Source organism: Oryctolagus cuniculus, chromosome 5 (genome assembly GCF_051225735.1).
Source record: "Oryctolagus cuniculus isolate XC-2025 breed Fujian yellow rabbit chromosome 5, ASM5122573v1, whole genome shotgun sequence".
In the NCBI taxonomy this organism is placed as follows: Eukaryota; Metazoa; Chordata; class Mammalia; order Lagomorpha; family Leporidae; genus Oryctolagus; species Oryctolagus cuniculus.
Genome location: NC_142871.1, coordinates 54,621,108 through 54,648,653, shown reverse-complemented (window position 1 = coordinate 54,648,653; position 27,546 = coordinate 54,621,108). Strand labels below are relative to the sequence as shown.

The 27,546-nt window shown below is 39.9% G+C and overlaps 1 protein-coding gene across 4 annotated transcripts in view; it reads left to right on the top strand.

Annotated features, from left to right (window-relative positions):
• The window catches only part of DSE (dermatan sulfate epimerase), a 76,113-nt gene that overhangs the window by 31,781 nt on the left and 16,786 nt on the right, over positions 1-27,546 (top strand). For all 4 annotated transcript variants that reach the window (XM_089332750.1, XM_008263398.5, XM_002714917.6 and 1 more), the window contains exon 2: positions 2,277-2,745. In XM_089332750.1, the coding sequence (XP_089188876.1) occupies positions 2,277-2,745 (469 nt within the window). The remainder of the gene's footprint in view (positions 1-2,276; positions 2,746-27,546) is intronic.

Sequence of the window (27,546 nt, the reverse complement as noted above, 5' to 3'; positions counted from 1 at the left end):
CTTAATGAGGCTCTGTGTTTCACGATCAACTCTTTTTGTTCAGATATACTCAGGCAGCCCTATGTGATTGGAAGCAAGATGGCAGAAGTGGCTGGGATCATGTGTGAGTTTTGTCAGGTTGGACATGTAGACCCCACAGCGTGAAGAGCCCTTGGGACAGCCCTCAGTGGCTCCCTCAGTGGCTCCATGCCTGGGTATGGGGGTGGTTTGCATAAAAGAGGAAGAAAATGAAATCAGCCTTAAGCTTTTACGTGTAGGGGATGTTTGTAGAGAATCTGAGATGGAAAAATTCTGGTCTCCACATATCTTCTTACTCATACCCTCATAACCCAAGCCACTTCCTATACCTATAACTTAAGCTCCCACACATTCAAAAGCCAATAGTTGAGGGAAGATTTTTCAATTGTATACGTTGGGGGTCAACCAAAGGAGAAGCTTCCAACTTCTCCTTGCCCTGGGTGCCTAACATCCCCATCATGCTGATTGCATTAATGACAGCATGCAATCTGAGGCTTTTAAAAATTTTTATTATTTAATTGTTAGCAGTATTGTTCTCTGAAAGGAACAAGAAATAAACGCCTGAGGGGACTGAGCATTACTTCAGTCCCAGCCACCTCTCTGTGTTGCCAGAAACCACACCCCTCCTCAGGCATAACCTCAGAAGACTGTTTCTTTTGGCTGGATCTCTGACCTTGACGGATCCAACCAGTCGGTTTGAAGCTTTGGGTGCTAGACTTAACACCAGCAGAGTCCAAGAGTTATTTCTATTTTATATGTTTTATTTAGCATGGCTGTATTAAAAATTTTATTTCTTAGAAGTTCTGTTCCTGAAATAAATATGAAAGGTTTTATAAAATCAGCCTTTGAGTTTCATGTGTACACTCTATAGTCTAAGTCTCATTTGGAAAATGCGGTAGCATCTGCAAAAGATGCCATATTGACTTCTCTGTTGGAAACACAAGTTGAGTATGTGGATTGATATTCAGTCTGTGTAAAATTCTTAGTCTTTCTTTTGAAAGTTATGAGGCAGTTTTTCCTTGGAAAAATAGTTTGTGTTCAGCTTGGGAGGTTGATTTTTCACCATCGGCTTCTCCCTTTAATAATTGAAAACCACTGTTCATTATTTACATAAAACTGTCTTTTTCTGGTCTGCTTTCTCTAACCTTTCCCCTCTTAAGAATTTTAAGAATTCCCTGACTTTCCTCTGGGGGATTTTGTGCCTGCTTTATCCCAGATGTGGAACATGGACCAGGCTGAGGTTTCTTTTTTTTTTTTTTTTTCTTCTTTTTTTCTGTGTGTGTGTGTGTGTGTGTTCTTAACATTTGAAAGACATTCTTTTAACTGGTGCACAAATCTGCCACTGAAGAAAGGGCTTTTAATAAAGTCAAGTAGTTAAGAAAATATGTGAGCTGGGTTTTAAATTTCTTACTGAATGACACCAAAATCCCATATGCAAAATGAAAAAGTAGACAGTAGTTTCAAATAAAAAAGGAGAAATGCACAGATGTTATTTCTGCCCTTTAATTCTGGGATTTTACTTTCTGATTGAAGGCATGTCAGTTTCTAGTGCCAGTGGCCTTATGTCTGATCTCCTCTGCGTGCTTGCTGATGTGAGCCCAGGGAATGGACAGGATTGGCAGATGTTTACCCTGCCTTTATCTGCTCTGTTTCCACTGTCTTCTCCCACAAGAGGATAGTTAGCCTTATTCATAATATTTTGTTTATTGACGTTCTCATAGATATCTTGCTCCTAACCTCTGGTTCAGAATGGAAAATGTAGGAAGAAGGGAGAAATTAGGGTGAAGGAAGCTGATTTAAGAGATACATGGTTTTCTGTTTTTTTTTTTCTTAATGTCTACCGAGATTCCCAGACGACAATTCACCACCAGCTTTTGGTTATTGTGGTTTATATGTTAATGTCTAAAAAAATTATAAAATCTAAACTTACTGCATAATATGTAAGAAAAATACCAAGGAGATTTTTTTCTTCCCTACTTGAACAAATATTATGCTGTTTGCCTGTATCCAGAGTTCTGTTTTCTTGATGAATACAATTCTAATGAATTTAGTTCTACAAAATCAGCTTACTAGGTTTTAAATTTCTTTCTAGTTTAAATTTTTGTAGTGTTTTCAAAATCTAAATATGAAAGCTTTTTTTTTTTTTTTTTGCAATATTTAGTCCTTTTTCTGGAGAGTGTGGTCCTGCTTGTCATATGTTTTCACTTACATCATGTTCCCTTGGCTGACATGTGCTTTTATTCTTTTATCTCATGTAGGATCTTTCGAAGATGGTTTGGCTGCCTTGGAGATTTGGAGATCTGATGCCACGATGAGGACTCACACACGGGGGGCTCCCAGTGTGTTTTTCATATATTTGCTTGGCTTTGTGTCAGCCTACATCACTGATGAGAACCCAGAAGTCATGATTCCCTTCACGAATGCCAACTATGACAGCCACCCAATGCTGTATTTCTCCAGGGCAGAGGTGGCAGAGCTCCAGCTGAGGGCTGCCAGCTCCCACGAGCACATTGCAGCCCGAATCATAGAAGCCGTGCACACCATGCTGTCCAGTCCATTGGAGTACCTACCTCCCTGGGATCCCAAGGACTACAGTGCCCGCTGGAATGAAATTTATGGAAACAACTTGGGTGCCTTGGCAATGTTCTGTGTGCTGTATCCTGAGAACATCGAAGCCCGAGACATGGCCAAAGACTACATGGAGAGGATGGCAGCGCAGCCTAGTTGGTAGATTTTTGTCTTTTTCTTCTTACTGTATTAAATGTGCATTAGCTCTGCAATTTCAATAAATGAATCCATGTTCAGATGAAATTCCAGAGGCTAGATTTTTATCTACACTTTCATATGATGGAGGTATTACTCATTATTTGTGTTGCCAGTGGCTGATGAATGACCCATAGTTTGAAAATACCTAGTAACATCCCTGTTTAGTTAGAAGGAAAATACTTAGATGAAGCCTAGCCAAAGAAAAAATAATTTGCTGAATTGAATAAACAGCATTATCATCCTGATTGCTAAGAATTCTTTCCCCTTATTGAACATTATCATAACCTGTAAGGTTTTGATTGACTCTTCCAAGCAGTTAAAACTTTTTGTTAGCAAGAGATTTCAGCCAATTAAGATTTATTTGCATTTTATAACAATAAGGAGCTAAAAGTCAATGTGATGGAATAGACTGTGGGTTTATCAACAAGATCCTGTCCAATAACCAGAAGAACCCAAACCTATGTAATTGTTTGAGGAATTCTAAGTATGCAATAATTTACTTTCAGAAGTTTATGGTTCAAGAACAAACTTTGTCTTTTCACTCTTTATTACCTTAATTTTACTTTGTTTAGAATTAATATTTCTGTCTACTTCCAAAAAGACATGAGGTGAATTCATTTCAGTAAAGATCTGGCCAATATTTTTACTTAAACTGTGTTTTAATATGCATTCATGTTCAATTGCACTAGAAAAATGTACAAATAATATGAAATACTCTTAAAATTGTGTAAGCTGACACTTCTCATAGGTCTGGAGAAAGCCCATTTTTAAATGCTTAGAAAAATTGAATGCATTTAGTGCTGTGATGAATTGCATCTTTTATGTCACAGAGGTGAAGGATGTTTGTAAGCTTCCTGATACATTTCTGGAATTTCTTCATGAAATACTGTGGAAGCATTGGCATTAAATCCATATTAGAATTCATTGTTTAGACTTACTGTTAAGAATATAAAGTCATTTTAAAACCTTTTATTTGGCTTATTTATTTATTTATTTTTTAAGATTTATTGGCCAGTGCTGTGGTGCAGCAGGTTAAAGCCCTGGTGGCCTGCAGTGCTGGCATCCCATATGAGCACTGGTTCCATTCCTGGCTGTTCCACTTCCAATCCAGCTCCCTGCTAATGTGCCTGGGAAAGAAAGCAGTGGAAGATGGCCCACATCTTTGGGACCCTGCACACATGTGGGAGACCTGGAAGAAGCTCCTGGCTCCTGGCTTTGGATCGGCTAGCTCTGGTCATTGCAACCATTTTGGGAGTGAACCAGCAGATGGAAGAGTGCCTCTCCTTTTCTGTCTCTTACCTCTCTGTGTAACTCTGAAAGTCAGAGTCACGGAGAGATAAGGAGAGACAGAGAGATAGATCCTCCTCCTTTCTGGTTCGCTCCCCAGATGGTTGCAAGGGTCTGGGCCAGGCACCAGGAGCCAGTGGCTTCCTGTGCATCTCCTATGTGGGCAGGAGGGGCCCAAGCACTTGGGTCATCCTCCACTGGTTTTCCAGGCCATCAGCAGGAAACTGGATTGGAAATAGAGCAGCAGGGACAGGAACCAACACCCATATGGACTGTCAGCATCACAAGTGGTAACTTTACCTATTATGCCACAATGCCAGTCCCTATTTGATTTATTTTAAAGCTTAGCTATAAGTATTGTATTTATTAGTTTCTGACTTTGACTCATATGGAATGATCTTATTCTGTTCCTGACACCAAGAAGGCAAGTAAGAGATGTGAGAAAACTTATCTGATACTTGAACTACATGATTATTATCAGATATTACAATAACTCACTTGACATGCAATTAGTTAAAATGGCACTGATACTTACATTATTTAAAAAAAAAAAAACCTTGTCCTTTTTAAGGGTACATTCTCTTTTAAAGTCTTTATTTTAGATAATTAAGTGATTTTGCCAGATTAAGATATTGATGAAAATGTTCCAGAGAGATAATTTCTATAAAAACCCACCTATTTCATCTCACAAAAGAGTAACTGACTTTGAAGTACCATTTTTTAAAAGATTTATTTATTTATTTTTGAAAGAGTTACAGAGAGAAAGGGAGAGACACACACAGAGTAAGATCTTCTATCCACTGATTCGCTCACCAGATGGTTGCAACAGCTGGGGCTGGGCCAGGGCCAGGGCCAGGGCCAGGGCCAAAGCCAGAAGCTTTATTTGGGTCTACCACTTAGGTGATAGGGGACCAAACACTTGGAGCATCTTCTATTGCTTTTTCCCAGGCCATTAACAGGGAGCTGAATCAGGAGTGGAGTAGCACCCATACTGGATGTTGCCATTGCAAGAGGCAACTTTACCCGCTCTACCACAACACTGGCCCCGAGGAGGTTTTATTTTTCTTTGCTTTTCCTTTTTTTTTTCTTTTCTTTTCTTGTCTTTCTTTTTTTTTAAGCACAAATACAGTATCATTAAGAGGATTGTACAAGACTAGTGAATTTTATTATAATATACAACATTCAGGTTTATAAATATGAATGAATGAGTACTGTCATTAAAGAGGATTAGACTCCTATGATAAAAGAAGAAAAAAAACTTTAAATTTTTGATTTTCATATAGTTTCTGTAAGTTCAGATATACTGATCTTTGGAGATATCTAAAAATTTACTAAAGGATTAGTACTTTCTTTATGGCAATATTGGTGAAAGTAGGTGTAACTCCATTCCATTCAGTAACTCAAAAACCAGTCTGTGATTCACTAGAGCTGAATAACTGAAAATTAGAAATTGAGAATTTATCTTTATGTCCGATTTCTTGTTCCAGAAGTGATCTTGAAATATAAAGTAAAGCTGTTTGAACATTTTGTCTTTGCAGGTACTTTTTTACATGCTATGCTTTTTAACATGGAAAAAAATTTTTTTAACTTTTATTTAATGAATATAAATTTCCAAAGTACAGCTTATGGATTACAATGGCTTCCCCACCATAACGTCCCTCCCACCCGCCATCCTCCCCTTTCCCACTCCCTCTCCCCTTTACTTTTTAAACTTGACTGTATTCAACCCCTAAATTCTTAAAATTTCACTTAGATTTCTGGTTGAACATAATTGACTCAATTTTTCTTTCTGAAATCAAATATACGCAAACAATGTCCTAAGACTATGACAACACTCAAAATACACTTCTTTGTACATAGTGAGGATATATAATTTAATTGAGCAATTTAAGCAGAGGTAATCGAACTAGAAAAAGACATTCTACTATATTGTTTTTTTTCAACCGGATTTTAAGTTATCAAAAACAATTATGTTCAACTTGCTCTCAAATCTAGAGCATCTGTTTAACTCATAAAAGTTTCCTTTTGGCTTTGTTCCATCAAAACTTTCAGCAATGCTCCCCTGGGCCCTTTCTTTATGAATACAAGAGTCATACCAGTGAACGAGGCTTAGAGGAAAGTAACAGTGATGTATCTTTTGTCTGGTAAATAAAAGTACATGTGAGGTTTACACGCATACGGATTTACTGTTGGGGCTCATTTCACTTGAGTATTTAGTAAATAAAGAGCTTAAAGTTCACATCTCTAGGTTTTCTGAAAAATCTTTGGACTTTGTGAAACAAAAGTTAAATGGAAGCTTTGAGTATCTAACTATACCCATCTAGGATACTACAAAGTAGAAAGGAAATCTGGATAGATTGATGATGATGGCAGTGATTAAAAAATAACAGCAAGCATGGTAATTGTATTTGTCTCTGGGCACCACAGAAAAATGAAACCGATCTGTGCGCTATTATCTGCCTTTGCAGAGGTGCCCACATCCTCTTGCAGAAGCTCTCTCCTTTGTTCTTTTCCCTTCTGCTAATGTTCCCACACTGTTAACCAGAGTAAAGTAATAGAAAATGTGTGCCTGCTTCTAAAAGTCAACTTTTAAAACACATTATTTTAATCTAATATATTGACAAATTATTTTCATTGTTTGAAATGTAAGCCCTTTTCCCCCCTAAAGATCTTGTCCACATGAGAGTTAGGATTTCAGTTATAGCTAGCCATGTCTTATGTAGAAACTTGACTAGAACTTAACATACAATCAGTTTTAGGAAACTTAGTGAACTAAGACCGTAAATCCAGGGCTGGTAACAATTGAAAATGCAGTGTATTGCACTTTAAGCGAATTAATTGTTTCATATAATATCACCTAGTCATTACAGCAGGCTCTGTGTAAGCCAGTTGGCACATAGGCCTGTCCTCACAGATAAATGAATATTTTCTGCATTTACCACCTACACAGTTAAAAAAATAAGTTGGATTCCAAATAACTAAGAATTCTCTATCAATTATTTTTCTTCAAAAGCTTTAATTTCAAGATAGGGAAAAAAAACCAGTGCTTAGTAGAGATTTTAAAAGCATTTTTTCAAAAATCAATTTTTATGATGAATTTGGGGAGTTGGCACATATTCTATTTTCCTAGAATTTTCAAATATGTATATAAATGATGTGTCTTCAGAAATTTTACTGAAAATGTACATTATATTTTAATTGTACTTTCCACAATTTTTTGAAGTATCTTCATATTTTATAGACTTACTTGTGCTTATTTCTACTATATTTTCTCTGAAAAAGATTAGAGAAACATAAAATATAAGATTCAAGTTAGAAATAGCTGCTAACAAGAAAAGAGGGGAAAAATGGCTGGGATGTTGACTGAATGGATAAGATGATTGCTGAAATGTGTCTTATACACTATACACACCGTGAATGGGCCACAAGTGGACCCAAAGTATTTTTTTTTAACACCAGTGGAAGTAGATTTAGTCAATATGGATGTTTAAAAAAAAAAACAGATCATAGTCGGCACCGCGGCTCACTAGGCTAATCCTCCACCTTGCGGCGCTGGCACACTGGGTTCTAGTCCCGGTCAGGGTGCTGGATTCTGTCCCGGTTGCCCCTCTTCCAGGCCAGCTCTCTGCTGTGGCCAGGGAGTACAGTGGAGGATGGCCCAGGTGCTTGGGCCCTGCACCCCATGGGAGACCAGGATAAGCACCTGGCTCCTGCCATCGGATCAGCGCGGTGCGCCGGCCGCGGCAGCCATTGGAGGGTGAACCAACGGCAAAGGAAGACCTTTCTCTCTGTCTCTGTCTCTCTCTCACTGTCCACTCTGCCTGTCAAAAAATTAAAAACAAAAAAACAACAACAACAAAAAACAAAAAACAGATCAGTTAACTCTGTAGAAATACTACTCTTAGCTCAATGATCAGAAAGAAATTTCTGCTGGATTTTTATGAGTAACTCTCACAACATTCTCATAAAAATCCTTGCAGTGCCTGTGTGGTGAGTGGCATGGTGCTGTCTCTTATCCCAGGCTCACTGAGAGTGAGGCTGTGCCTGTCATGCTCATGGATATATCCTCAGTGCAGGATTTCCAAGGTAGAGGTCATTAAAACCTGGATGGGGTGTGGAGGATGGGCTTGGAGGAGACGGACTTATGGTTTGAGGTGGGGTACATTTTGTTCTGCCAAGGACCATTTTGATATTTATAATATCAATCTCAGGTCTTGCACAATTATCAGTTTTAAAATTAGTCTGCTATAGATTCATTGAATTTATTGAATTCCCACCTGCAGTGTCCTTGGCAGGGCCAGACCACATGATTTCATGGGCCATATACTGCTCACAGGCTGGACATTCTCCACCCCTAGTAGACCATGCCTCCTTTTTGTTCTAGTCTAGCTTAAACTTTCAGTAAAATTCTGCATGTGTAAAAAATTAAAATGACTACAATTGTTTTTTATTCTTTTCCATTCATTTATTTGAGAGCCAGAGGGAGAGGACAGAAAGAGAGTCACAGAGGGAGGAGAGAGAGAGCTCTCAGCTATTGGTTTGCTCCTAAGGTGTCCACAGTGGCCCCCAACAAGACTGGGGCCAACCAGGAACCAGAAAACAAAACCAGGTCTCTTCCATTCATTTATTTGAGAGCCAGCTGGAGAAGACAGAGAGTCACAGAGAGAAAGAGAGAGAAAGAGAGCGAGCGAGCTCTCAACTACAGGGTCATTACACATGTCCACATTGGCCCCCAACAAGACTGGGGCCAAAGCCAGGAACCAGAAAACCAAATTAGGTCTCCCATGTGGATACCAAGAATCCAATTAGTTGAGTTACCATCACTGCCTCCCAAGGTCTGCATTAGCAGGAGGCTGGAGTCAAGATTGGAGCTGGATATTGACCCAGGACCCTAACATGGGACATGGGTGTTAACTGGTGACTTAAACCATCAGACCAAATGCCCACTCCAGAAATGACTGCATTTTCATCAGGCAGCCTCTTTATATATTGTGTGTCTCAACAAAGTCCATGATAGTTGGGTTGCCATGAACTTGCCATGAAATGCCTTAGTAAGTTCTTACAGTGATCTTCTAGAGCTAAAACAAACAGAAGAAAAAATAAGCTCACTATGGGAAAAGAAAGATCATGAATCATTTAAGAAAGGTATAATTAAGTTCACCATATTTCCCTTAATAATTGGAGAGATGGACACATTCAAAAGAAATTCAAGATAGGATTGTAGCAGGATTTTTTGGTTCAAGCTCTAGTTAATGGCATAGAGTTATCTAATATGCATTTCTGAGCAACAGGCTATTCAGGACTTTTGTCTTAAATTACAGCCCCACCCTCCCATGGGTTTAGCATAATGGTCTTTGGGGGCACATCTTTGCTGGCATCTTGGCTCCTCCATTGTATGAGCCACGTGTCCTTTGGCTGGTGTCTCAATCTCTTCTAATGCTTTTCTTCATCTGTAAAATGTGCATGATTCTTCCCATGCCAAGTTGTTTCAAGGATTAAATGAGATAATGCATGTAAAGCTTTGCGTATTATGTGCCTGGCACACAGTTTAAAACGTTTGTTATTACTGTACAGAAATAGGCATGCACAGGCAACGTTATTAAGTTTCTTGATGCAAAGTACTCCATTTACCTCCTTTGCCACTCCAGAGTTGTATTTTTAAGAAGTATTTGTTGTAAATCATCCTTTTTTCCCTCTCTTTGTAGTATTTTTGCTTACTTATCATCAGACAGAAAATAAATCACAAAGGAAAGAAATGACTTCACTCTTGCATCGGAGCCAGTTAGCTACAGGAAATCAGGAGAACTGGTGAAGGGAACAAAGAAAGTTGAACTTTTGGTTGGAGATGTGATTGTGTATTTTGTTTCTCACAACAGACTTAGTATTAAGTCCTTGCTTGTGGATTACAAACTTCTGGGTGACGACATCTGAGGGTGTATTTGCAAGATAAAGTAAAATAATAAAATAAAGACAGAAAAAAGGAGAGCTTCTGGCATGTTGAAATGAGCCAGTCAATTTTGTTGCTGTGTGCACCAAAATGAAGAGTGTGCCTGATTTTTCCCCATTGGCTGCTGGAGATCTGCTTCAAATGCAGTTCCCTTTGGCTATTTCTCAGGCTTTTTGCTTTTCTAAATTGTGAGTAAAGGCTGAGAGTCCAGGCTGCGGGGTAGGGGTTGTGGGCGATGTCGCCAAGCCCCCAGAATGCAGAGCCAAAGGTCTGTGAGTAAAAAGATCAGATTTTCCTCTCATGACCATACAGTGGTGAAGGCTAGGAGGCTGCACCCAGAATGCACCTGGAATCTATTAAAATGGACTCAGGGAAACAAGTGCTGGGCTCTCAGAAAACCCAGCCCCCAGTTCCCTTGGCAATTTCTCATTCATGGTTTTCCTTTCTCTTACCCTTCCCCCGCACTCTTTCTGCCTCTCTTTTTCTCTGTTCTTTTAATTCTATGACCTCAAGAAAGCTGTCTCCTTTTACCCAGTTTCAGATGTTTGGATATAGAAGGATATTTAAATAACTGATGACTACAACGTCTTCTTATAATGACCAAATTCTTTAAAACTTACAGAAACACATGTGTTAGGAACTTGGCCATTGGGAACTCCCTTCTTGAAAGCCATGTAATAAGCAGTTTGTTGCCAACATCATTGGGCAAGAATTGAGGTCAGGTGACTTGTGATAGGAGGAAGCACGGAGGAGAAGCTGAGGGAGGGGCAAATTCACCCGAGGTGTACAGGACAGCTGAGCATCCCACTTAGGTGAGGCTGAACAATTGTGTGTTCACCACACTCTAAATAGGATGCTTGGCTGACCTAAATTCTTAGAGTTCTGCTAACTGAAACTCTAAAATGTTCTCTACCTATTTCAAATGCAAGTGAAGGTGAAGTAGTTTTAATAATGTTAACATCTTTCTAACACTAGCTTTAAGATATTTTGAGACAGTGCAATATATAATTTAGAAGAAATTTTAAGTTAATTTTCTTTGTCCAATCTATTTGTTTGACTTGAACTTTTTAAAAAAACTTTTTTCACTTGTTTTTTATTTATTTGAAAGGCAGAGAGGAAGAGATAAACAGAGAGATATTCTATTTCCTGTTTCACTACCCAAATACATGCAACAACTGAGGTTGGGCCAGGCTGAAGCTGAGAGCCAGGAATTCAATTCAGGTTTTCCATGTGCGTAGCAGGGACCCAGGTACTTGAGCCATTACCTGCTGACTCCCTGGGTGTGCATCAGAAGGAAGCTGGAATTGGAAGCAGAACTGCAAATTGAACCCAAGCATTCTTATATATGATACAGGATACAGGTGTCAGAAGTGGCATTGTTTGACTCTTAAGATTCAGAATTCAGGGTGGGTATTTTGGTTGTTTACCCAGCATCAAAAGAGTGCTATACCACAGACTGATAGCCCAGAGAAAGATCAAAACTTGAAATATGCTTTCTACTGAATGCAAATGTTTTCACACCATTGTAAAATGGGAAAATCATTAGATGGAACCAATGTAAGTCAGGGGCCATCTATATTCTATTTCAGTGGTGCTTCGTAATCCTGTTTCATTTTTGAAGTTGGCTTTATCTGTTGGATAAGATAACTATTCAGTTCTCAAACCACTTAAGAAGTAGAGTCTTTCTGGCACTGAGTTCTTGCTATGCTATATAGAGTATAACAATTGGGGAGTAATATGGTGTGAGTTTGCTCAAGGTCTCAGATAAAGCTGTTTAGTTTGTTTTACCTTAGGTATCCTCAGAATTGCTTTTTAACTTCTTCATCGCCTTCTGTCCTGCCCAACAAGGGAACACATCTTAGCCATGGTTAACACAGTCTCTCATCTACCTTTCCTTTTTCTCCCCAGTGTCAATATGCTGTTTTGAGACAGCGGGAGAGACATAGTCAGGGGCCAGATCATTGCTTGTCCCACATAAACCTGTGGTTTAGAAAGATCTGTATGTAGAATGGCCTGGAAGAGATGAATCAGGAAAAGAAAAACTGGTTATCATATTATTCTAGGAGGGAAATAGAGACCACGATTAAGACAGGACGGAGAGAAGAAGAAATAATTTGATACATTTAAGACAGAAAATCTACAGATACTGGTTGGCTATAAGACACTATTTTCTCAAAGTATGAATCTTTTCGCATGTAGAGTGTCTTTAAAAAGACAGAATCCTGGATCCCACCCAGACTCTCTGAATCACAGCCTGGTGGTATAGGCCCAGAGCCTTCACTTTTAACTAACTCTCCCTTTCCCCCAGTTGGAAGGGAGGTTTGAAGGATCCTCCTGGTTTTTGTATTGATGCCCAGATGGAAATAGAGAAAACAGGACTGGGTTTATAGGAGAGAGAAGATAGTGTTTTCATGTCTTTTGTGTCACTATTTCTTCTAGACAATTTAACTGCCTCATTTTGTTGATATAACCAACTATGTAAACAGATGGCTTTCTTTTTTTCATTAAAGATTTATTTTGTTTATTGGAAAGATGGATTCAGAGAGAGAGAGAGAGAGATCAATCTTTCATCTACTGGTTCAGTCCCCAAATGGCTGCAATGGCCTAGGCTGGGCCAGGCTGAAGCCAGGAGCCAGGAGCCAGGAGCTTCTTCCGGGTCTCCCACGTGGGTGCAGGGGCCCAAGGACTTGGGCCATCTTCCCCTGCTTTCCCAGGCCACAGCAGAGAGCTGTATTGGAAGTGTCAGCTGTTCCACTTCTGATCCAGCTCCCTGTGAATGTGCCTGGCAAAGCAGCAGAAGATGATCCAAGCCCTTGGGCTCCTACCCCCATGTGGGAGACTTGGAAGAAGCTCCTGGCTCCTGGCTTCGGATTGGCTCAGCTCTGGTGGTTGCAGCCATTTGGAGATTGAACCAGTGGTTAGAAGACTTCTCTCTCTGTCTCTCTCCCTTTGCCTCTCTGTAACTCTGCCTTTCAAATAAATCAATAAATCTTTAAAAAAAAAAAAAGTGAAGCAGCTGAAACTTGAAGTGGCACCCATATGGGATACCAGTGGCTTAACCCTCATGCCACAACGCTGGCCCCCAGAGCTCTTTGTTTTTGTAATCATTACAAGGGCTTGTAGATATCATTGACAAATATCTTTGTATTTATTCCTAACATTTTGGGGGCTACCTGGCTACATAGTCTAATTCTTGTGAGTTCACTCTATTCCTCTTTTACCTGTTCCATGGCTTTTGCGCTGCTGCCACTGCACTCAACCCAGAATCATCCTTCTCCTCCTTGATGCTTATTCTGTTCTTCACTTTTGCTACTCTGTGAATGCATTTTACTGTTGGTGATTCTGCCATTGTTGGATGTAGGTGGCTTTTCAGGAAAAAGTGTCTGTAAGAGGTAAAAAAAAATTTGCCAGTCACTATTGCCATAAAACATCCTCCCATCTAGAGCTTGCAGAATTTTAAGTCTTTATTTTCCTAACATTTTGTGATTTTATTGTTTTAAAGCTTTTCACCGACAAGGATTGGCGTACAGCCTCCCCAGTGGTTCACTCGGACCAGTGCCAGCCTCTCAACTCTGGGCAGTAGGTGTATGGACCAGCCCTAAACTTCTAGTCATCACATCCTCAGGTTTCTTTCTGGTTCATCCGAGTGTCCATATCTTGGCATTATAGTTTAATCTTGTTCAGTTTTAAAATGTCTTTTAAATATTTCTTGTCTCTAGTTTCCCTCACATGCCTTTGTTTTCTTCATACTTTATCTGTGGAAGAACCTGGATCTTTGACCTCAGAAAGTTCGGATGTTGCTAATTCTCGGGGTTCAGTTCAATGGGTAACTCAGCTATTCGGTTTTCCTGCAAACAGCTGGATGCTGATACAATTTAGTTTTTAAAAATTAAATGATTTATTTATTTGAGAGACACAGGAGTGAGTGAGAGAGAAAGAGAGCTCTCTGCTTCACTCCCCAAATTCCTGCATAGATCAACACTGGGCCAAGCCAAGGCCAGAAGAGAGGAACTCAGTCCCAGTCTCCATGTAGGGGGCAGGAACTCCAATCACTTGAGCCATCACCTGCTTCGTCTAAGGGTGTACACTAGTGGGAAGCTGGAATTGGGAGTAAAGTTGGGACTCAAACTTAGGCACTCTGAAACTGGATACAGGCATTTCACCTCCCAGTGTGGTTTTGGTAACTAAACCACAGGCATAGGAGGTGGCTGTTCTCTCATTAGGAGACATAAACTGGCTACTGGTTTCGTGTGTGGCAGATTTGTGTTTTAAGAACAATCTGTGACCACGGGTGGAGATTGCAGAGGTCAAACAAGGAAGACCAGTTGAGCCTTTTGTGTTTCTCCAAATGACAAACTAGACTAGAAAAGAAGTGGTAAGCTTCAGTGCTGGCTTTTAGGAGATTTCGCCATGTTATCTGAGAGCCAAAGGAGACAAAGGATTTTCCTGATGGGATCTGGAGGGGATGGTGAGGCCTCTTGATGAGCTTATAGCCCTTGGAGCTGCTGGGGAAGGCTGCTGAATGCTGAAGGCTTTAGTCTTGTGTAGACTGAGTTTGAAGTGTAGACAGAAGAGCTGTCCAGTTCACTTTCTCAAGCTTTAGTTTCATTTTAGCTATTTCCTGTTTGTCGATGGTTTACTGTGACTTTAAAAAAAATATGAGTGTTGCCTAAAAAAATCTTTTTTATCCAATATAAAATACACTTTTAAATACTATATGATGGGACTTTAAAATTTTCCTGGAAGGTAGAATTAGAAGATAAGTTTATTTTGGTGCCAAAAATTTGAAGTTCATGGAGTTTATTCATAACATAAATTTTCCATGAGCATTTATTTGTCTGTTTATTTTATTTGTGGCAGAGAGATAGAGACAGAAAGACAAAAAGATTCAGAGATACAGAGACTTTGCTTCAGACTTTGCCTGAAACAACTGAAGCTGGACCAGGCCAAAGCCAGGACCTAGAAACTCAATTTGGGTCTGCCACTTGGGTGTCAGAGACCCAAGTACTTGAGCCATCACCTGCTGCCTCCCCAGGAGGGTGAATTAGCAGGAAGCTGCATCAGAAGTAAAGCTGGAACCCAAATCATGGTACTTTGATTTGGAATGTGGGCATCCCAAGTGCAACTTAACCCATGTGCCAAAAACCCACCTCTCCATGAACTTTTTGAAGCCAGCTTGTATTCATAGTTTCTGTTGATGATAGAAAAATGTAGAATGGGTCTGTGTTGTGGCTCAGTGGGTTTAGCTGCTGCTTGTGATGTTGGGCATCCCATATCCGCGTGCTAATTTGAGTCCTTGCTGCACCACTTAAAATCCAGCTTCCTGCTAATGTACCTGGGAAAGCAACAGATGATGGTCCAAATACTTGAGTCCCTGCCAGTCACATGGGAGACCTAGATGAACACCTAGATGGTGTTTGGCTTCTGCCTGGCCCAGACCTGACTAGTGTAGGCATTTGGGTAGTGAAGCAGTAGATGGAAAAATCTGCTCTGTGTCTCTATCACTCTACCTTCCACATAAATAAATAAAGCTTAGGAAATCATACAAGAAAAATTCAAAAGAGGTTAGATTTAGTTAAAGCAGTCCCACCACAGTGAGTGAATGCATAACAGCTGGAAGAATGAGAAGAAAAGCTGAGGTGCTAATACAGCATTGCTGCATATGGGTGTCCTCAGATCACTTTCTGGAGCTGAAGCCAAAGTGAAACACAGTACAGATGGCACTCCAGATCAGAGCAGCAGCTTGAGTGCACCACACTGCTCCTTTGGCTGTTGAAAAGGAAAAAGAAAATAGATTCTTGAAGTGTGGATAATGATTTGGGCTTGTAAAAATTTAGTAGTAAGTTTTAGTTGATATTGGTGATCCATTTACAGTGAACTCATTGTTACAAGGAAAACTCTGGGGAAAGGAAGAGATTAAAATAAATAAATCTGCACACAGGGCTAAAATTTTATATTAACTTCAGTGTGACATGAAGTTGACTGCCTTCATTGGAGAGCCTGTTGACATGGGAAAGATTTTAAAGTGCGACTGAATCCATTTTGAATCTTTTGTTCAGTGGTTTTCTATTATCGTGTGTTACTTGGACAGAGGGAGAGTGTTTGCATTCAGCATTTGGGGTCAACTTTTATTTTATTTATTATATTTAAAAAGTTTTATTTTCTTTTTAACTTTGTTTGAGAGGCAGAGAGATAGAGGGACAGAGACACAGAGAGATTTTTTATTTGCTAGTTCACAACCCAGATGTCCACAACAGCTACAGCCTAGGTCAGTCTGAAGGGTAGGAGTCCAGAACTCCATCTAGGTCTCCCACTTGAGTAACAGGAACCTAAATACTTGAACCATCATCTACTGCCTCCCAGTATATGCAATAGCAGGAAGCTGAATTGGAAGTGGAGCTAGGATTTGAATCAGATACTCTGATACGGGATGCATGCGTCCTAAGTGGTGATCTTAACTGCTGTTTCCATTGTCAATATGACAGACAATACTAGATCTAAAACTTAGGAAGTTACTGAAAGACCAAAGCATTTTAAAGATAGCTCACAAGTTTGACTTATAATTTAAATTTAGTTTACACATAAGATAACACAACGTAAACATTTTTTGAATTCACAAAGGAAAGCTCTAAACTAACTCTATTGCCAGATTACTTTTTAAGATGTATTCTTTGAGATTGTGTCCCCAGGGCATAAAGTAAAATAAATATTATTAATACAGGGTGCTGTCACAGGCACTATTTCATTGTCTCCTTTGAATGTAAATGACTTCAAAGCCAAATGAAGTTGTCCTGTGGGGGTGAAGGATATTTTTCTAGCTGTTCTTCCGCATGGTGATAAATTTTTTTTTCCTTCCTGAATTGACTGCCTGGACTCAGGTAATGTCTTTACTTCTGCCTCCATCATATACCTTTCGCTCTCTACTTTTGACATTTTGAGCTTTTTTGCTTTCCTGGGTTGCTTCCTCATGATCTCACAGTGGTTTTCTCTCACCATTAGATCCAGATCCTGTGCAGGAGGAACGTGCCTGGGCTGACTAGATTTCACCCAGCGATTCCCACTGCAGTACACCCAGGGCCCAGGTCCTCTTTGGCCTGCAGGGTGCATCTGATGGACAAGTTATTTGGTGTCACAATTCGCCCTGTAAGATGGTGCATTGAAGCCTTTGTTGATTGTGATCTATACTAGGAAACATTGTTTTCACCATAATCCAATGCACATATAACTTTAATTTTACATATACTTGAACAGTTGTCTGTCCCTTGGTATCAAAAGAGGATTAGTTCCAGGACATCACCCCTGTCCTTGGATACCAAAACTTGCATAGAACCTACACACACCCTCTCCTACGGGGTCCATCATCTCTAGATTACTTACAAGACCTGATACAATGCAAATGCTGTGTAGATAGTTTTTACACTGTTAATTTTAGGAAATAATAACAAGAAAAAATCTATGTGTTCAGTACAGATGCAGTTTTTTTTTTTTTTTAAGTATTTTCAATCCATAATTGTTTGAATCTGTTGATGTGGAACCCATGGATACAGAGGTATACTGTATAAATAAAAATCTAATGAAGCAACCCATGCATTTAAGTCATGCATTGCACTATTCCATTCCATTCCATCCCATCCCACTAAAACATACGCTGGTCACAACTCATTATATCCATTTCACAACCTATTTATAGTTTGAAAATCCTGCCTAACATTCTGATAAATGCATGATTCCTTCCCAGAGGAGCCCTTCTTAATATCCCTCTCCTTGAACATCTCCAGTGAGGGGACCACTCCAGCCTGTGGGGTGGCCTCTTTATTGTATAATTGTAGTATGTAGCATGCTGGTTCCCAAAATATACCGGGAAGCATTTTTTTTCATTAGAAGCAGTGCAAGTCTGTGATTAATCACTACAATTCAGGTTTCCAGGGCCGCATGGAATAAAGTCTGCAGCACATTATTTCCTATTGGTTCCCAGAATAAAAGCAGCCACAGCTCATTCCCTGTTGTAAGCAGGCCCCGGGATGTTATGGTCAGGCAAGTATAGACCACTTCAGCAATGTCTTTACAAAGTGTAAATTTACAAATTGGAAAATTTTGATAAAATATTAAAACACAGGAATATTAGATAAATACTAGCCTTACTGAGGAGATTCTCCAGTGTGCTTGCACTTTCCAGCCTGCCTCCCTATGGTTTGGTGTTTTCCAACCTCCAGGGCAGCAAGATTTAGCAATTTGGATACAGTTTGTTATTGTTGAAGTGTTCTTCACGTTTTAAAGCTTCATATCTCAGGCAATTCTTTGAGTGTTGGTTGTCAGAATTGCTCTTCAAATAGGCAAGTAACAATATTTGGGGAACTGAAGGCCATGGAGGGGTGGGTACAAGATGGTAGTGATGGTAAATCAGATTCTTGGAAGTCTGTTGCATGGGCTGCTGTAGCAGAGTTTCACAGACTGAGTGACTTAAACACAGTTGTTTATCTCTCATAGTTCTGGGGGCTGGGATTCTGAAATCAAGGTGTCTGCTGGAGGCCAGAAGGGGTAAACCATCCCTTGCGGCTCTCCTGGCTTCTGTTGGTTGTAGGAAAGCCTTGGCACTCGTTGGCTTGCAGGTGTGTGTATCTGTTTCACAGATACATTGGAATTTTAATTCTAATATAGATCTGTTTTATTTTATAAATATGTTGTAATTTTATTGGGGTATTAAGTGTTTGCCCAAATTAGCCAGGCAAATGCTATTGAGAGTTGAACCATACCAGGGAGGGTACTTGAAGAAGTTCATGAGAAATGGAATTAAAAAATAAGTTTGTTTTCATGTAAAATTTTTTTGGAAATCTTTGCATAGAGGGGTCTTCAAAAAGTTCATGGAAAATGCATAGTCTGAGAAAACTATGCATGGATTTAGATTTTTTTGTACCAGAATAAACTTATCTTTTCATTCCATTTTTCAAGTACCTGTGTTTGATGACTTTTTATTTCTGTACAACTTTCTGTTTTCTCTAGGATTAATGATCTTTTGATTTATTTGCTTAGTTTTATATGTATATATTTATGTATAAATATATTTATATATATCACTGATTGCCAACTATACACGCACTCGGTTATATAAATCTTCTTTGGGTCCATTCAAACAAGATATTCTTACTAAGATGCTTTTCTTAACAGATGGTCTTGGAAACTTGACCGCCAAAGGCTTTCTACTCACTGTGATCCAGGTGGCTTGAGTGCTCCAACTGCTGCACAGCTGTTGCCTTCTTCTTTTCCCTCTTGTGTTGGATGCCCTGTGTCCTGGGTCCTGTGATGTGTTTTCTTGATACACATCTTGTTCAAATTCTCCACTGGTTTCCAGAGAAAGGGTTTAAGTGAGCTAAATTTGGGGAACTTTGATGACTCTGTTTTTTCTGCCCTGCCTCATATTTAAATGGTAGCTTGGTTGGGTATGGAATTCTAGTCTGAAAATTGTTTCTCTGAGTTTTGAGGCATTGTTCCATGATGTTCTAGCTTCTGATATCGCCGTTAAAATGTCTGATCCCTCTCTGATTTGCTGATGCTTTGAATGAAACATGATTTTTTTCACTCTGAAATGTCTTTTTTGTATCACCAGTGTTATGAAATTACAGGATGATGTTTCTTGGTTTGAGATGGGTCTGTTTTTATTCATGTATCATTTATAATGGATTCCTTAAATCTGGAACCTCGTGCTTTTTAAATCTAAGAAATTTTCTTAATATATTGACTTTCTTTTGCTTTTTTTTTTTAATTTTTTATTGTTTATTTTTTGATTCTCTTCTTGTGCAGATATTTATCCTCTTGGCCTAGTATTCTTGTCTTTCCTCTCCTGTCATGTATTTCATTGTTTCATTTTTCTGGTTTCCTGAGACTTCATTAAGTTTCCCCCAACCCTCCACTGAGCTTACCTTCTTGATATTTTGCTTATCACTTTCAAGGGTCTGTTCGTTTCGAAATTTTCTTCTACTTGCATGATCTAATTTCTTTCAAGCTGCATTAATCAACTTGTCTTATTTTGGGATTTTCTTAAATTCCTGATAGTCCTTGACCATCTGCTTATATATGAGAATGAGGTTTTAAGTAAGTTTCCTGTTGTTGCTGTAGCAAATTACCACAGATTTACTGTGTAATACAACACAGATTTGCATTATAGTTCTGTAGCACTTTAATTGATCTCACTGAGCTAAAGTTAAGGTGTTAGGTCAGTTTTTTTTTCTGGAAGCTTTAGGATGGAATTCCTTTTTTTTAAAAAAAGATTTATTTATTTGAAAGGTAGTGGCAGAGAGAGAGAGAGAGAGAATTCTATCCAATGATTCATTCCCCAGATGGTCGCAACAGTCAGGGCTGGGGCAGGCTGAAGCCAGGAACCCATCAGGGTATCTTGTGTGGGTGGCATGGGCCCAGCTACTTGAGCCATCATCTTCTACCTTCCCAGGTACATTATACATGGAGCTGGGTCAGAAGCGGAGCAGCCAGTACTTGAACCAGTGCTATGGACTGGGATGCCAGCATCACGAGCAGCCTGCTGCACCACAATGCCAGCCCCTGGCAGAGTTCTTTTTCTTGCCTTTTCCTAGCTTTTGAGGGTCACATACATTCTTTTTCCTGTGACTGTCCTCTTACATCCTCATAGCCAGCAATGATGCATCTCTTGGACTATTCCTCCATAGTCACAGTTCTTTGGTTTTAAGGACCCTTGTGATTTGATTGGACCCACCTAAATAATCTATGATGATTTCACATCACAAGATTGTTAATCACATCACAAAATCCTTTTGCCAGGGGAAGATAATATATGCATGGATTCAGAGCTAAACATACTCTTTGGGAAACACTGGTGTCAGAATCTTTACATATTTTTTTAAGATTTATTTGTTTATTTGAAAGGGTTACACACACACATAGAAGGAGAGGCAAAGAGAGAGGGAGGGAAGGGGGGGTAGAGAGAGAGAGAGAGAGAGGTCTTCCATCTGCTGGTTCACTCCCCAAATGGCTGCAATGGCCAGAGCTGCACTGATCTGAAGCCAGGAGCCAGGAGCTTCCTCCAGGTCTTCCCAGGTGGTTGCAGGGGCCCAAGGACCTGGGCCATCTTCCACTGCTTTCCCAGACCATAGCAGAGAGCTGGATGGGAAGTGGAGCAGCCAGGTCTCAAACTGGTGCCCATTTGGGATGCCGGCACTGCAGGTGGCGGCTTTACCGGCTACGCCACAGTGTTAGCCCTGATATTTACTCTTGGTCATAGGCTTCTTACCCTTCCTATGTCATGTCATTTTCAAAGTGGATGGCATTTTTTTGATGTTGTATGTCATGAAATTTATATTGAGTTTTTAAAAAGATTAATGCACATAATTTTAAGTGTCAGAGGCAGCATTTATCTATTATGGTTCTTTTTTTCTATGCAAGTCTTGTTACCCCCCATATCCTGATTATTCTTGTGTATTTAACTTTTTCTTAGAATCAAACTGGTTACTTCCAGGCATGGTCTCTCACATGATCTTTAGGCGATTGCATACTCATTAACTGAAGTGTTGATGTCAGTAAGTTGTTCCAGTGGACTTTTTGTCACATCCTCTACACATATAAATGTAAAGCAGGTTAAACATAAAACACTAAACTACTTTCTTAAGTAGACAGACATCATTTGATTATGCTTGTGTGTCATTAGAATTAGATATGTCAGCCCGGTTTTATCCATAGTACTTTGAGCTTGTGCACTCTACTGAAACAGGAGGTCTTGTTATCAAGTTTGAATTATTTTACTTTCTTTCTCCCTTTTACCTTTTCAAGTTGAATGCTAGCTCAAAACAAAGTCAATTAAAAAGGATTAGAATATAAGTGCTATTGGATTCCATTTAGCTAGATTATGCTGAGGTACCATACTTGGATATTCTTGTCAGTGAATTAAACATGGGAATAATGAAATAGTAATGCCTTTGCTCATTTAACAGCTTTTTGCATTCTATATTTTATTTATATTCACTTGATGTATTTTGACACTCAAATCATTTTTTCTATAAATTATCTAGAATACCTCCCATTTAAGTAAAGTATTCCTTTTGGTTTCTGCTTTTGCATAATTCTCGATATTCTGCATGAGTGACAGCACAGCTGACTTAAACTTTTTTATTTTAGAATTTAATATTTTAGATGTTGAACTCACAGTATTAAAATGAAATTAAGTTGGTAGCATTCTGTTGTATTAAATCCAATGATTTAATGAGCATAGGCATATGGACAGTGGAAATGACCTTTTATATGTTGGGGATAACAAATATTTTTCCTTGAAGATGTCTTAATAAAAAGTCAGTTCTCATCCTGTCATATTATTCTTACATCAGTTGTTCCCAAACAGGGAAAACAGTTGTGCTCCCAAAGAAGTTACTGAAAAAGGAAAGTTCATTGAGCATTTCCATGTATTCTAGCCTGACCAGTATTGAAGAGAAACAAAACTAGGTGCTAGTGGAAGTGGTAAAGATAGATTTTAATTACTAATAACTATCTCAGTAAGGAAGAGTCCTGCATAAATGGAATGCAGCTTCAATTTGTGTAGAGGTGAAATGAACATTTTTAAAATTTTTTTTAATTTGATAGGTAGAGATATAGACAGTGAGAGAGAGAGACAGAGAGAAAGGTCTTCCTTCCCTTGGTTCACTCCCCAAATGGCTGCCATGGCCGGCGCTGCACCAGTCTGAAGCCAGGAGCCAGGTGCTTCTTCCTGGTCTCCCATGCAGGTGCAGGGCCCAAGCACCTGGGCCATCCTCCACTGCCCTCCCGGGCCACAGCAGAGAGCTGAACTGGAAGAGGAGCAACCGGGACTAGAACCGGCGCCCATATGGGATGCCGGTGCCGCAGGCGGAGGATTAACCAAGTGAGCCACGGCGCCGGCCGTGAAACGAACATTTTAAAAGAAGAATGAAGGAGTATGGAGTGTGGCAAGTAGGGTTTAGTTGAGATAGGAAAGTGAAAATTTACAAAATATAGAAAATGTATGTGTGATTAGGTCACCTGTGCCAGCTAGCTAGCAATTAGTGAAGGAAGGAGTCTGTCTTCCCGAACAGATTTGGAGACAAGAGACCCTATCCTCACAGTTGTGTAGAACAAACAGTGTGGTTTTGTTTTGTTGGCAGCCTTGAGTTTCTCAGGCAGGCCTTTTCTGACAGCATCAACTTAGGGATGTGGCCTTGCACTGTTAAGAACTTTGTTAGTGGTAGTTCAGGTCTGTATAGACTAAGGTGGAGGCTTGGTTGTGAAGAGAGCACAGGTAAGCCTGGCAGAGTTTGCTCAAGGAGAGAATCTTTGTTATCGGCTTAAGGGGAGGAAGGGTCTGAACAGGCAGATCAGTCCTACCAGCTCCTGGGCCAACTTTGCCTATATCAGGATCGTCCGTGGTCTGTGAGGGCAAGAGGTCTTGTTTCAGGAATTCTATATGATTGGTGTGTTATTTACCTTCGATGGGACCTGAGCCACCATATGAGCACAGAGTTGTAGTATTTCTTGTTCCCCTGTCTGCCTTTTTTTTCAAATCTCATGTGTTGTTTCATTCTTGGTGTCATGAAACTGACAGGATTTAGAAGCATGTGTTACATTTCAGCATTAAGTGCCTTTCTCCCTAGCTCTTGGTAGATGACCTAATTCTGTCCCCCACTCTCTTCTGACGGGGTTCACTTTTTGCAAACTTGGAGACTTGTTTGAAACCACAGTGCTTCCTCTCACCAGGAAGAAATAAAAATAATTCTAAATTCAGATAGTCCTGCATTCTAGTCTTGGCTCCACCATTTAACTTAACCAGGTGATCTTGAGCAAGTTACTTTTCAACCCACATTCTGTTTTCCCAATCTGTATAATGAAACTGTAATACCTCGTGTGAGTGGTGAAGATGAAATAAAGTATGTGAGGGATTTGGCACATACTTTGTACTTAAGTAATACACAGTGCAAACTCCTCCTTTCCTCCTGACTACAAATGTTGTATGTGTTTTGACAATACCAGTGCCAGCCCTTAGCCACCGGATCCAACACTTTGAATATGGACACCGTGCCAGGCCAGAGTTTACCCCATGCCCCTTGGATTTCTGGCCAAATGCATAAAGCCTCCCAGAGCAAGTGTCTCTTTTTCCAGGGTAACTCTGCTTTTCTTAGAAAATCAAGGCCACAATGTCCTCCTTAGGCAAGGCCACACAGGTTAGAAATCCACCTCTTTTTGGCTAAATTTTGTAGGAATTACTGACAAATGTAACATGTTACTGACATTATGGCTAGTTTTGACATTTAAAACAGGAAAAAAAGAATCATTACTATATTAGTCATGATGTTAAGAGTGGTAATACATGACTCCCAACTTATGGGTGGTTATTTCCAAACACACAAGGGCATTTGGTTGAAAGTTGAATGAGTTCCTATTGGGTTACTGTCTTCAGGAAATCTGTTGCTTTAATGAAAATTTCACAAAGAGTAGGTCCTTATTTTATTCATTTGGGTGGCAGACAGACAAAGCAAGATAGGTAAAGACACACACACACTGGGACTGGCACTGTGGCATAGTGGGTAAAGCCGCCACCTGTAGTGGTGCCATCCCATGTGGGCACTGGTTCAAGTCTTGGCTGCTCCACTTCTAATCCAGCTCTCTGCCATGGTCTGGGAAAGCAGTAGAAGATGGCCCAGGTCCTTGGGTCCCTGCACCCACGAGGGAGACCTGGAAGAAGCTCCTGGCTCCTGGCTTTAGACCAGTGCAGCTCCGGCCCTTGTGGCCAATTGGGGAGTGAACCAGTGGGTGGAAGACCTCTCTCTTTCTCTCTCTCTCTCTCTCTGCCTCTCCTTCTTTCTGTGTGTAACTCTGACTTTCAAATAAATAAATCTTTAAAAAAACAAAAGACATACCCCCCCACACACACACAGAGTGAGTGAGAGTGGGCGAACTCCCATCTGCTGTTTCAGTGTCCAAATGTCTACCAAGTGCCAAATGCCTACCATGCCAAGCTTAAGCTGGGAATTGGGAACACAATCCAGGTTTCCCATGGGGTTGGGAAGAACCGAATTACTTGAGCCATCATTGGTACCTACCTGGGTCTGCATCATAGGAAACTGAAGTCAGGAGCTTGGTACTTAAACCAGGTATTATGATATGGGATGTAGGTCTTATAACTACTAGGCTAACTGCCTCCCCAACCATAGGTCCTCATTTAAATACACTATAAAAAGTATGTGAAGGGGCTGGCACTGTGGTGTAACAAGTTAAAGCCCTGGCCTGCAGCACTGGCATCCCATGTGGGTGCTGGTTTGAGTCCTAGCTGCTCCACTTTCAATCCAACTCCCTGCTAATGTGCCCAGGAAAGCAGTAGAAGATGGCCCAAGTCCTTGGGCACCTGCACCCATGTGGGAGACAGGGGAGAAACTCCTAGCTCCTCGCTTCAGATTGGTTTAGCTCTGGCCATTGCAGCCATTTGGAGAGTGAACCAGCAGCTGGAAGACATCTCTCTCTGTCTCTACCTTTCTCTCTGTAACTCTCTTTCAAATAAATAAAATACATCTTTTAAAAGAATTCTAAAAAAATAAATGAATAAATTCCTTTATCCAGGAGTATAACAAAATAAATAGATTTGCCTGTAAAATAGATCATTCCATGACCTTCAGACTATAGCTACAATGTGAAAATCTGGAATAAAATGGTGATTTTTAAAAAAGATTTCTTTATTTATTTGAAAGGCAGAATTGCAGAGAGAGAGAGAAATCTTCCATCAGCTGGTTCACCCCCCAAGATGGTCAACAGCCTAGAGCTGGGCCAGGCTGCAGCCAGGAGCCTGGAACTCCATCCAGGACACCTCAGGTTCTTTGGGTACAACAGCTCAAGCCCTTGAACTGTCTTCTGATGCTCTCCCAGGCACACCAGCAGGAAGCTGGGTCAGAAGTGAACAAGTGGCCATATGGGATGCTGGTGTTGCAGGCCACAGCTTTACCCACAGTGCTATGGCACTGGCCCCTAGAATAAAATATTTAAGCTCAAAAAAGGGCTAGAAATGACCAATAACCATAATGACATTATAAAGAGTGATGGTTATCCAACTATTTCTAGTATTTATTTCTTCTTTACTGTCAGTTTAGTTAAATAAGTATCAGTAATCTTAGAACTTACTATATTTTGGGGCCGGCAATGTGGCACAGTGGGTTAATGCCCTGGCCTGAAGCACTGGCATCCCATATGGGGGCCAGTTTAAGACCTGGCTGTTCCACTACTGATCCAGCTCCCTGCTATGGCCTGGGAAAGCAGTAGAAGATGGCCCAAGTTCTTGAGCCCCTGTGCCCAAGTTCTTGAGCCCCTCTACCCACGTGGAAGACCCAGAAGAAGCTCCTGGCTCCTGGCTTCGGATCGGTGCAGCTCCGGATACAGTTGGTTATCTCTACTCATGTACTAGATTTCAGTTACATGAATATATTCAAAGAGATCTAAAGCACTGAACCTGTAATAGCAAGGCAGAATTCTCTGGAATACTCATTCCACCAGTACTCCTCCACTTCACTTCATAGGAAGGCCTCAGTCTCTTACGTGGGCCTTGCTAAAACGGATGAACATGTTTATCAATCTTATTTCCTACAGCTGGTCAATGTAAGAAAAACGCATATGGCCAACAGCGCAAAGAGGAGAGTGCTAAAAGGCTTATGTAAATGAGTGGGAGTTGATTTTAAGTCCACATTTTCACATCTCCTTTTTTCCCATAAAATGAACTTTAAAGTCATTAGATTATCTTTCAAAGTACTCTATCAACTGATCTGTGAAATATTATATTATCATTTTCTAGGAAGTTAAGTTTGTCACTGACTGGCTAGATTTTTCTGCAAATATTCCGGTAACATGTGGCCTGCATTAAACAGGAAATGAAAAAGGAACTTGCACAATCACAAGTCTAAGGAATTATCTAGAAAACCCTCCTTATCTGTTCAGGATGTTTTTGAGTAATCTCTAGGAGAGGGAAACAAATGGAGAGTGTAGTGAACCCGTGGGAGGTGGAAGAAACCCTTCAACTAGGGATTAAGCTAAAGCTTATTATTTCTATGCCATTAATCCCCTCCAACAACTTGGTGAAGACTTAGCCTCTTTCTTGAAATGTTCTAAAATTCAGAAAACATCATACATAGAGATATAAAGAAATCATAAATATATAATTATCAATATTTATTCTAAAAATAATTATATAGGTATTTTATTAAGGCATTAAATACCAATATTTAATAGCATGAACAGTAGCTACTGTAATTTATGAGTTGATGAGCATAAATTTTGAGATGTCTATAATGACTGTAATATGATAGGAAAAAATCTGTGATACCTATCTGCAACAGTGTTACAAAGTTCTTCCAGTACTATTACAGTTGGTTATCTCTACTCATATACTAGATTTCAGTTACAGTTAGCGAAAATTAAGATATATTATTTCCCACAAGTCCCACAAACCTCAGGTTAAAACTGTTTAAAAATGCTCTGAAGATCTTACTCTTCCAGACTATTCTTGCTTTAGAATTTTATTA